The 11131-nt window shown below is 32.8% G+C and overlaps 2 protein-coding genes across 4 annotated transcripts in view; both read left to right on the forward strand.

The window, feature by feature from the left end:
• Positions 1 to 1754: 1754 nt before the first annotated feature.
• Positions 1755 to 2639, forward strand: LOC117122505 (G-protein coupled receptor 183-like). Its single transcript, XM_033268092.1, has one exon. The coding sequence runs from the start codon at positions 1755 to 1757 to the stop codon at positions 2637 to 2639; it is 885 nt and encodes a 294-aa protein (XP_033123983.1).
• Positions 2640 to 4785: 2146 nt separating this feature from the next.
• Positions 4786 to 11131, forward strand: part of LOC117122586 (sulfotransferase 1C2-like) — a 7950-nt gene continuing 1604 nt past the window's right edge. Inside the window, exons 1-6 of one of the 3 annotated variants that reach the window (XM_033268213.1) lie at positions 4786 to 4866; positions 6549 to 6694; positions 8169 to 8329; positions 8963 to 9162; positions 9494 to 9620; positions 10160 to 10254. In XM_033268213.1, coding sequence (XP_033124104.1) covers positions 8182 to 8329; positions 8963 to 9162; positions 9494 to 9620; positions 10160 to 10254 — 570 coding nt within the window. In that variant the 5' untranslated portion in view covers positions 4786 to 4866; positions 6549 to 6694; positions 8169 to 8181. The remainder of the gene's footprint in view (positions 4867 to 6548; positions 6695 to 8168; positions 8330 to 8962; positions 9163 to 9493; positions 9621 to 10159; positions 10255 to 11131) is intronic. The other 2 variants (XM_033268214.1, XM_033268212.1) reach the window with 2 other exon arrangements.

Consider the following 11131-nt stretch of genomic DNA (forward strand, 5'->3'; position numbering starts at 1 on the left):
GGTCCATACAGCCCCTGTAGTGAATTAAGCGCCGTGAGCGTACTCTTCCTTTGAGGCGGATTAGGTGCTCTATAATTATTCGTATTATTTTTATCACGCTTTTTGAAGATTGGAATAATAAGACTTGCTGCCCATTGTTTAGGAAAAATTTTGGAATTTAAAATGGAGTTTAAAATGATTGAACCATTCTATTGTTTTAATTTTAGATGCAAAATCTTAAGTAGTTTCTTCAATATTATACCAAAATAATTTCCAATTTTCTTTTTTGATAAAATTGATAAATTTATTTTGTGAAATTTCAAGAAATTTGTTAATTTAGTTCTCAGCTTTATTTTATATACCTTTTTTCTTTTGAGATCATTCAATGTGACTTGTGTGCGATTTTTTTTTCAGAATTCATTTAAACTTCGTCGTACACATTCATTAGGTCAAGACATTCTTTGTCAAACCATTCATTTCTGTTATGCGAGATTTTAGGCTTATTAGTAACATTGCAAGGAAGTAATGCCTTTACAAACATATTTTAAGAAATTGTAAAAATAAGAAACAGCATTGTCAACATCAATAATGTTAAGAGAGGTAAGTATTATTATTATTTATTAATCTCCGTAATTACACGGTTGTTCGACCAAATGCCGTAGCCAGCAATTGGGACTGTCGCGACAGTCACACAATTTTTTTTATTGGGTACACATTTCAAAAATGGGTCCAGATTTCTCATATTTTGTGTAAAGTGAGTCAACCTTTAAGTGAATGGGTCCAGATTTCTCATGTTTTGTGTAAAGTGAGTCAACCTTTAAGTAAATGGGTCCAGATCTCTCTTATGTGTAGAATGTATACAACTTTTAATACATAATTTTAAGCCTCTCCTAAATTCTTTCTTATTCTTTTTCTGCTGCTTTTATATTTACGTTAAATTTATTTTACCTTAACATACTTACATATTATTTTTTATTAGGCATAGTAGGTATACATTGTGTCTACAAATAACATATTTCCAATCTTTGTCAATTTGTCGCAGCTATGTCCTGGACTCGACCGTTCTGAGGTCACTATTAAATAGATTATCTTTATCAGATATCTACGAATGGATACCTTGTTCGAAACAAGAACTCAAATTTACTTAATACCACTATGTTTATATTAACCAGCGGGGAATGATCATTATGATAAAACGTAACCAAGATAATCGATAAACAATGTGATGTATGTAAGTTAACAAATGAAGAGTTAGTATATTAAATGTTCTGTCTCACTTTAGTAAATGAACAATTAGTTAATTAATCCCACAACAAAAATATATACAATACCATGTTGATGAATATAAAAATATAAAGGAAAAAAAGTAATGCATATTAACAAAGAAAGGATTCTATGTTACAAAATTATTATGCTTTGTACCACTTTAGCAAATTAATCCGACAAAAAAATATATATCAAGTAGATGAATATAAAAATTAGGGCATATTCTTCAATTATTAAGAATTTCTAATTGCCCATATTTCGATAAAACGTAACCAAGATAATTTATGCGAGGGTTCTACTACCACATGGTTAGTCAAGAGACAAATAGGTGATTTAAAAAGAACAGCGTTGAAGAAATCGTTATTGTTTAGCTAGTACTACTTACTCTATTATATACAAGAAAATTTGATAAATACTGTACTGTGTAAATTATTTCCTGAACTTTGTCGAAAAAAGCTATGATGAATACCTCCCTGATGAATTATATATCTTCGAACGACACAGCTCGCATGGAACAGCAAGATCCCATGCTGTTGGTCATAGCTCGTTGGGTAATTGGTAGTATAGGCATCTTTGCAAACACCATTGTCATATTTGTGTTCGTCTACAACAAGACTTACAAGAAGTCTCTGTCGTTCAAGTTACTTCTCCATCAGACTGTGATTGATTTGATTGGCTCTCTGATGTTTTTGATATTCCAAAACATTGAGGTTCCTGATGGCACTGCTGGAACAATATTCTGTAAAATACAGTTTCTTTTTTTCTACGCATCAGCAACATCAACATACAATTTTGTTATGCTGACAGTCGAACGGTATATTGCAGTCATCCATCCATTATTGTATCAACAGAAATCCTTGAGTGGTAAAGTTACATACATATCACTCGTAAGCCCACATGTATTCTGTATACTCACAATGATATGTTTCCCTATATTTGAAGACGTGGATCCAAATGCGAAAATATGTACAATTAAGGAAATGCATGCGTTAGCCGGTATATTAATAATTATATTTCAGTTCCTGCTACCCATTTGCATTATGCTGTACTGTTACGTGAAGATCCTGCTAAAGTTACACAAAACAAGAATAGTTAATCATGAACTTGCAAATGAAATTCCATCAAGGAATGGCGAAGGAGCTCAAAGAGTCAAATCAGATCTATTAACTACACTCGTCTTAATTGCATTTGTTTATATTGTTACAGAAACTCCAAACGCTGTTGGTGTGTTGATATATTTCTTCATGTGCCATTGTGTTAGTTACATATTTATTGAGGTGGGTGTGTTGCTGCTGGATTTAAATCTTGCTATTAATCCATTTATCTACTGTATGGCATGCAAGGATTTTCAACGAGGACTTTGCAAGATCAGAGATGAGATATTCCATTGGTAGAAACACGAACATACTGTCGGAGGTAAGCTAAGAAACTTGTAAATATGAATACTGGATTTGTTTGTTTGCAGAATCCCTTCGACTTTTGTGAAACCAATTCTCATTTATTATATTAGGGGAAAAATGAAGATAAGATGAAGTCACCAGATTTCATAAAACAAACACAATTGATTTGAGAACAATTTTTGCAGTAAGATATTGACAGATAAAGATATTATAGCATATGAATACTATTCGGTGCGGACACCAAGGATAACTCAGGAAAGTCAAGACGAATTTTTCCATAGTCCTTCTGGTGGTGATTGGGCAGTACACCGGGTGGCAATCTCTTATTCTTTTCTGAAGAGTGTACTGCGTTCTTTAACATGCACATGGGCCATAAATGCACACGGGACCAACTGCTTAAACTTCTCATTCGAAAGACGATGAGCTTGTAACTATTAGTATTTCAGCCCTCCAGCTGAAACACAAGGAGAGGCAGCGGTGGGAATTGAACAGGGGATGGGAACTAAAGATCTCCATGGTTCAGCGCACACACAGTGGCTACCACCAGATTAGCCAACTGAGCTATCTACTCTCTCATTTGGGTAAATAATGTTAATTTTAATTAAGTGCAATGTTTGAAATAAGAATGTGTAATCTCTTTTATTGTATCATTTTTAAAATTTCTTCATTATTTTACATTTTAATCAATTTAGGCATTATTATCGTTATTCATTTAAAAAATTGTTTAAACATATTTGTTAAGGGCCCTAGTGAAAATAAGATTTTTATATTTTAAAACGTTCTTGGGTTACTCTAGGAATTACTGTCTTATCTATTTTAACCATTTATCTACTTTCGGTTTTTGCTTTGTATTCAAGTAATATGTGATTTTAAATCCTGAATAAAATTAAATGAAACGACAGGTTGTGTTAGTAGCAGTATCGACTTTCTTAGTAGGCCTATAGAGATTTAATTGTTTTGTTTATTTCGGACGCTTGACCATTGATTTGCTTATAAATCATAGTTTGGATAACCGTGCAAATTATGGTTTATGATTTCTAAATTTATTTCAACTTTTAAAATATGAAGTTTTATTGCATGTTATTTTAGTGCATTAGCGCTACAATAAAAGTAAAAGTGCAGCCATCTGTTTAATTAGTGTCATAGCGACAGCTCATTTTAGGTTACACTAGACCGGCGTAAGCCTACTTGTGCTGGCCTGATGCTATTTACTACAAATTCTACAATAATTTACTATTTGTTACCAAATACTGGTTAAAAGTACACATCCAAAGAATTATAAGGTTCGTAAAGGTATTGTTTTAAAGTCCAAAACTCTAAATTTGGCACTAAATATTATCTATAAAGAATGTCGTTTAACCATACTAAAACTAAAAATGTTTGTTTTATTAATGATGTAGTGTGACAACCACGATTTGGCATACGTTGTTAAGACAATTAATATGGTACTTCGTAAAGATATGGCTTTAGTTCAAAAACTAAATCTAGCTCTAAATATTATCTATAGGCTAATATAAGCATATGCCGGTTAACCATGCTAAAACTAACGAGTTTGTTTTATTATTGATGATAGTGTGACAAAAACAATTTAACATTTGTTGATCAACATAAAAATATGGTATGTAGGCCTACTTCTTCGGCGGCTTAAAGTCCAAAATACTAAATCTGGCCCCTAATTTATAATATAAGCATGTCTTTTATTTATATACAGGTACTAACAATCTGGAAATATAAAAATAGATGTTTCTTTTAATTAATGATAGCCTAACAACCACGAGTTTACACACTTTCTCTAGACATAAAAATATGGTAGGCCTACTTCGTAAAGTACGTTCATGGCAAAACAAGTGGGTAGTCTATGGGGTGCCATACGCAGCAAAAGTCCATGTTAAAATCAAAACGTCATTATAAAATTCAATGTCTAATCAGGGAGTTGTTCTAATATAACAACTCCCTGGTCTAATTTATCAAAACGTAGGCGTAAATTTCGCAAAATGTAGATCTAGTTTCCCAAAATGAAGTTCTAATTTTTCAAAATGTAGTTCAATTTTTCCAAAATGTTATAATTTCTTTAAAATGTAATTCAAATTTAAAACGTAGGTCTAACTTGATCAAACGCCCCCTCCAAATTCTGTTTCCCAAAACGTAAATCAAAACCAGCCAAGCACATCACATGTGTTTGTTGACAGAAGTCACGGGCGATGCGATCGGTAGTAAAGGCGTACGTATTTATTTGGTTCTTTTTAGATAATAAACAATGTTTCAGATATGATAATAATAATGTAATATGAAGCCAAGACAAATAATAAATTACAACCTAGGCTTCAATTGACAGATGTTTTAGGCCTAGCCTACTAATACTAGGCTAGACCCTCTACTAGTGTGGCTAGCCTAGACCTCCTAACATAGGGCCAGGCCGTAGGCTAGGCCTACTACTACTACACCACCAGCGGCCGCCTACGAAATGTCTAGCCCAGCCTTAAAAGACCAAGGCCCATCAAACCAAATATTGTACAAACAAATCTTTTATGTAAAATTGAGTTTCTCTTATGGTGTTTTTCTGTCAAAAAGATTTGGCTTGCCAGTACCAATGCAGTTTTTGAATATGCCTAGCCTCCGCCTGCCTACGCCTAGGCCAGGCTGGCAAAAAAAAAAAAAAAAAATCCTCCCCACTCCCGCCCTGAACATTTCTGAGGGTGTGACACTAAACAAGTATATATATTTTTTTTTTTCAAAATAATATGATATAAAATTAATATAAAATTAATTTTATTGTTTATAACATTATTATTATTTTTTTTAAATTCCAATAAGCAGTACATATTTAAAAATTATGAAAAAAAATCACAGATACAAAATAAAAATTGAATAAATGATAAACTTAACTTATTTTTAAAAAATAATTAAGTATATATTAAATATTAAATTTTTATTTTGTATCTGTGTTTTTTTTTTTTTTTTTTTTTTTATTTTTAAAAATTTTGTGGAAGGGGGTAGAAAGATAAATGTACAAGGTATAGAAATCAATTTCTTATACTCATTTGGCTATTTCTTTGTGATATTTATTGTACTATACTCACCATAAAACAGAAAATATTATATTAAAACATTTAACACACAAATTTATATAGAAGTACATCATTAGTTATTTTCATACAATTTATTTTCCGAAAATAATATATTGATTTGGTATCAATATATTTTACTGGTTGAGCAGCTCATTTTGCTAGTTACATTTTTAACAACTAGCACATTTTAGCAATAGGTTGCTAGTGGCTGAAAAAGTAAATTTCTAGCCCTGTAGATCTACATTTTGAGAAATTTACGCCTACGTTTTGATAAATCAGACATTGAATTTTGCAATTACATTTTGATTTTAACATGGACTTTTGCTGCGTATGGCACCCCATAGTAGTCTGCAATATTTAAACATCAATGATTTGTCAATCTCCACACAAACGAGACGTTTACCTTGGTAAATGGATAGTATGACGTGCCAAGTTTTCATTTCATCGCTAATGGAGATATCTTACTTTAAATAAGAGTAAAAAGGTAAGTAAATGTTAAGGTGGGAGATTAACCGTTTATTTGTATGCTGAATTGCGTATGGGCGTGGTCTGTGACTACAGTACCTAGCTGTCGTAAAGAGGCGCTTATAGTAGCTGCATGTTCACATCATTCCACAATGACAGGGGATGAAATGAACATAGCATTGGTGGCTTCACTAAAACCAACCAATGAACATTTTAGCAATAGGTTGCTAGTGGCTGAAAAAGTAAATTTCTAGCCCTGTAGATCTACATTTTGAGAAATTTATGCCTACGTTTTGATAAATTAGACCTTGAATTTTGCAATTACATTTTGATTTTAACATGGACTTTTGCTGCGTATGTCACCCCATAGTAGTCTGCAATATTTAAACATCAACGAGTTGTCAATCTCCACACAAACGAGACGTTTACCTTGGTAAATGGATAGTATGACGTGCCAAGTTGTCATTTCATAGCTAATGGAGATATCTTACTTTAAATAGAGTAAAAAGTAAAAAGGTAAGTAACCGTTTATTTGTATGCTGAATTGCGTATGGGCATGGTCTGTGAATACAGTACCTACTGTAGCTGTCGTAAAGAGGTGCTTATAGTAGCTGCATGTTCACATCATTCCACAATGACAGGGGATGAAATGAACCATAGCATCGGTGGCTTCACTAAAACCAACCAATAAGCAATAAAGCTATTATAGTAGAGATCAGTGCTGTGCACACGTCTGGTATTCATGCAGTATTCTAGTATTATAAATGTAACTTTTAAATTACGTGCAATTTCTGTTTGATTTTATTCCATTCTATGCAATTTAATGGCATATTTATATATTGTAGTTAAAATAAACAAATTATTAATTTGTTTATAATATACCTGCTTGCTATATAATCTATGCCTTTATTTATATTGAATATGAACAAAATATTTGTAAGAAGTCAACATTAAAACAATACATAGAATTGTACCTGTGTGTCCGAGCATTTCTAAACGTTATCCTTTAGAATCAGTATTGTAGCAGTTATTGCTATGATTTACTACTCAAATAATCGACCAGAAATTCAACACTGCCTTTTTATACTTTCAAAGACCATGTTGAACGTAAACACTGCCTATGCATAGAGATATTGTAATTAAAGTAATAGTCAATTACGGTAGTTCAATCTGTATCGACTGTATACACTTTCCTCTTGACCGACTACCAAGAGATTTTGGCCTACCCTAATTATGGAGTAGTTTAGTTTCTAAACTACTGTAACTTATGCCCTAACAACGCCGTAGCTTTCATATTCCACAAGCTGCGAACACCACACCACCTTCACCATTATTCATGTTATCAGTTCACTTAAATGACCCTAAAGTGTGCCCTCTATAATTTCTGCCGGAACTGTATGGGAAAAAAAATAATGCGCGTCACCAGCCTTTTAGCCAGACCAATGTAAACATTGAAAGCTAGAGATCTATACACTTTCCCTTCCGGATTATCTACCAGGAGGATATTAGTGGGTACCTGGTAGGGTTAAATGGCAAAATTCACTGATGTAGCTGCTACAACGTTATGGAATATTCCCCCGGAATCTTAAATTTGTATCTATATGCATGTAATTTAATGACCGGGTTAATGATATGTGAAGCATTTACAGGGGTTAATAATATGCGCTATTATATAAGTCTACCATTATTATATTATTATTATTTTCACATCTATTAACGTGATGCATCTCAAGCATATTACTTCACCATGCAAACCTCAGCCTCACAATATTATTATTATTATTATTATTATTATTATTATTATTATTATTATTATTATTATTTCATCATCGTCATCATCATCATCATTATTATTCAAGATATAAAGACGGGTGTGTAGTGTATTATATACAGATTGAACCACTTAATAACAGATTAAACACAAGACCACAATCAACTCAACTTCCGTAGACACTACAGGGTGTAAAAATTCAACATTTACTTGTGTTAGGTCAGTGACGAAAATGTCTTTAGATGCTGAAGGTGACACGAAAACTCACATGATCGATGGCGTACGGCAGCCTATTGCAACCACAGCTAAGCATCTTCAGGATCTTCAGATGTTCGAAATTGTTGAAGACGATGTTGTTGTGATGACGTCTCCTAAATCGGGTAAGATTGATAATATACTATTGACAGTGAAGGATTCTAATATTTGACTTATTACAGACATCTTTGATCTCTCGAACCTGCAGCTTCTCGCTGACAAGTTGAGTGTCATACTGTACAAATACCCATACGGTATTGAAGCACTTTCTCTCATATACAGTAACTGAGTTAGTTGGAGTTAAATCCATACAACTAAAAAGGAATTTTTGAGCATTGGTATTATTTATCTATTTGTTATGTTTACAGTCTTACGCAGCAAAAAACTAGTTTTATATTATATATATATATATATATATATATATATATGCCATGCAAGCCTATATATATATATATATATATATATATATATATATGCCATAAAAGCCTTCAACAATTAATGTATGATTATTATAACTATCTTGTATTTGTATCAAATTAGTCTTCAGATAGCGACTGGTCATTAAAAGGCAAAATACTGAAAAACAACAATGCTGTGGGAAACAATGGCTGGATCTCAGTAGAGATACAAAAATGATAAGCAACAGCTAAAAAGTAAACGTAAGTAAACAGCCAGAAATAGAACCAGAGATATATATGTATATATATATATATATTACCTTACCGTACATTGCGTTATAAATATATTATATTAACCAGGCACAACTTGGATGCAAGAGATCGTTTCTGTTCTTATGTACGGATGTGATGTGGAGAAGGCAAAGCAGGAATATATAGAAAAACGTTGGATGTTCATTGATTTCCCTTTTCAAACAGAAGGAGTTTCATCTCCTCGGCTGATAAAGACTCATTTAAACCCACAAGCGATACCACCACACATAAAGGAGAAGAAGCCAAAGGTAAACATGTGCTTACCTGGGTGTTAATCAAACTGACAATGGGTCCCCCCCACACACCTACACACACACACACACACACATGTTGTCCCACAAATGCACGGTGTTTACGTACATTCACGCTATGTTTTGACTCGTGGTCGATACAGAAAACCGACTGCTCGATGACTGTTGTTTGCGTGCTGTGTATTTACTACATGGTGAAACGAGATACAGGTTGAGTCTTAATTTTATTTTGACACTTCAACACTGTAAACAGGCCTACATCAGAACCAAAATGTGTAACTTGTATTTACTGGATCTTTCAAATATTTACCACTTTTTTCTCTCATAGATTATATTTGTGTCTAGAAACCCCAAAGACACTGCTGTGTCTTTCTTCTTTTTCCATAAAACTGGAAAACATCTTCCTACTTACGAGTCTTGGACCGAATTTCTGAATGATTTCTGCGCTGGGAATCGTGAGTAGAGTCCGTCAGTTTAGTAATCAATAATTGATTTGTAATTATTTTTGTAATAATATTATAAATATCATTAATTGTTTTAAATATTATATACGAGTAATTAATTATTATAAATACTATTATGTTATTACTAGTATTATTATCATCACCATCATCGTTATCATTAATAATAGTACTACAACTAGATTATAGGCCCTGCATTTTACAGAATAAGTTCTATTAAAAGCAAATAAATTAAACGGAGTTAAATAGCTTGGCGGTTAAGATGTTTGCATTCCAAATCCATGGTCCTGGGTGATCAAGGCCTGTCGCGGTAACAGGATTTTTCTCATGACCAAAACAACTCCACTCCCTAAGCCCCCTAATGAGACTTACCAGTAGTCTCATCTTGCATTTTTGTTTGTCTGTGAAGGGATATGCCACTTATAGAATAGTGATTCAGTTTGCTGATTGGCATATCCCTGACCTTTGACCTAAAACAAAGGAAAAAAATATGCGTGTTATTATAAAGAGTATTTTTAAACATTTTATTACAGTTATTCGTGGAGATTGGTTTGCTATGAATTCCTATTGGTGGAGTCAACGCAATGATAAGAATGTACTGTTTGTCAAGTACGAAGACATGAAACGAGTAAGTTCCAATGCTATAGTAATTACTTTTTTTTATACTCGTTTACTACATTATTGTATGTATTTTTTTATTATTATTTTTCCTCTATAATCCATCAAATTTATAAACAGTAATTTCGAACTATTTTTCTTGTATGTATTCATTTTTATAGGCCTATATGTTATCTATTTATGCATTAATCATATAAGAGAATATTCTTCTTTTTTAAAATTTCATTTAAGCATAACTAGTGGACAGCGATTTGCCACCCATGTCATCGTTATTATTATTTTTATTTCTAAAAAGACAATACACTAGGTAATGTTAAAAGCAAAACAAACCCCATAGTTGCCACACTAAAGGACACGCAGGCGATAGTCCTTAAAAGTTGGTTGGTGTTGTAGCACTTCATTCATCCCTGTGGCAATACACATTGTGTGAATTGTCACAACTACTAAATGTTACTGTCTACATTTTTTTGTATAGGCCTACTTTCTAACAATTTCCTATTATATTATAAAATGTATACAGACGAAAGAATGAAATATGTTTATGATACAATGAAGTAGCACTGTTAATAGAGTGTCAATGAAACTTAACCACTAACCAATCAAATTATTGGCAATAATAAGCCCGTGTCTAGCCAGGGTTCCAGGCTCTAATTTTGGGTTACACACTTTTTATTGCACGCCATACATAATTTATTTGGCGTCCCATACTTGATTTTTTTCCTTCTGTCTCAAAATTAACTTGCTCGTTGGTGGCGCTGTCCAGAATGAGAAAAAAATAATAAGGGACTTGTGGCAAGACTAACACGTGTCCTACAAACCCACGTGTTGTCCCATAAAGTCACATGTTTGCATATGTTTTCACATTGTCAATGAGAGACTCTAGCAGC

This window comes from Anneissia japonica, unplaced genomic scaffold, assembly GCF_011630105.1.
Source record: "Anneissia japonica isolate Jap-2015-1 unplaced genomic scaffold, ASM1163010v1 scaffold1889_len2455224_cov183, whole genome shotgun sequence".
NCBI lineage: Eukaryota > Metazoa > Echinodermata > Crinoidea > Comatulida > Comatulidae > Anneissia > Anneissia japonica.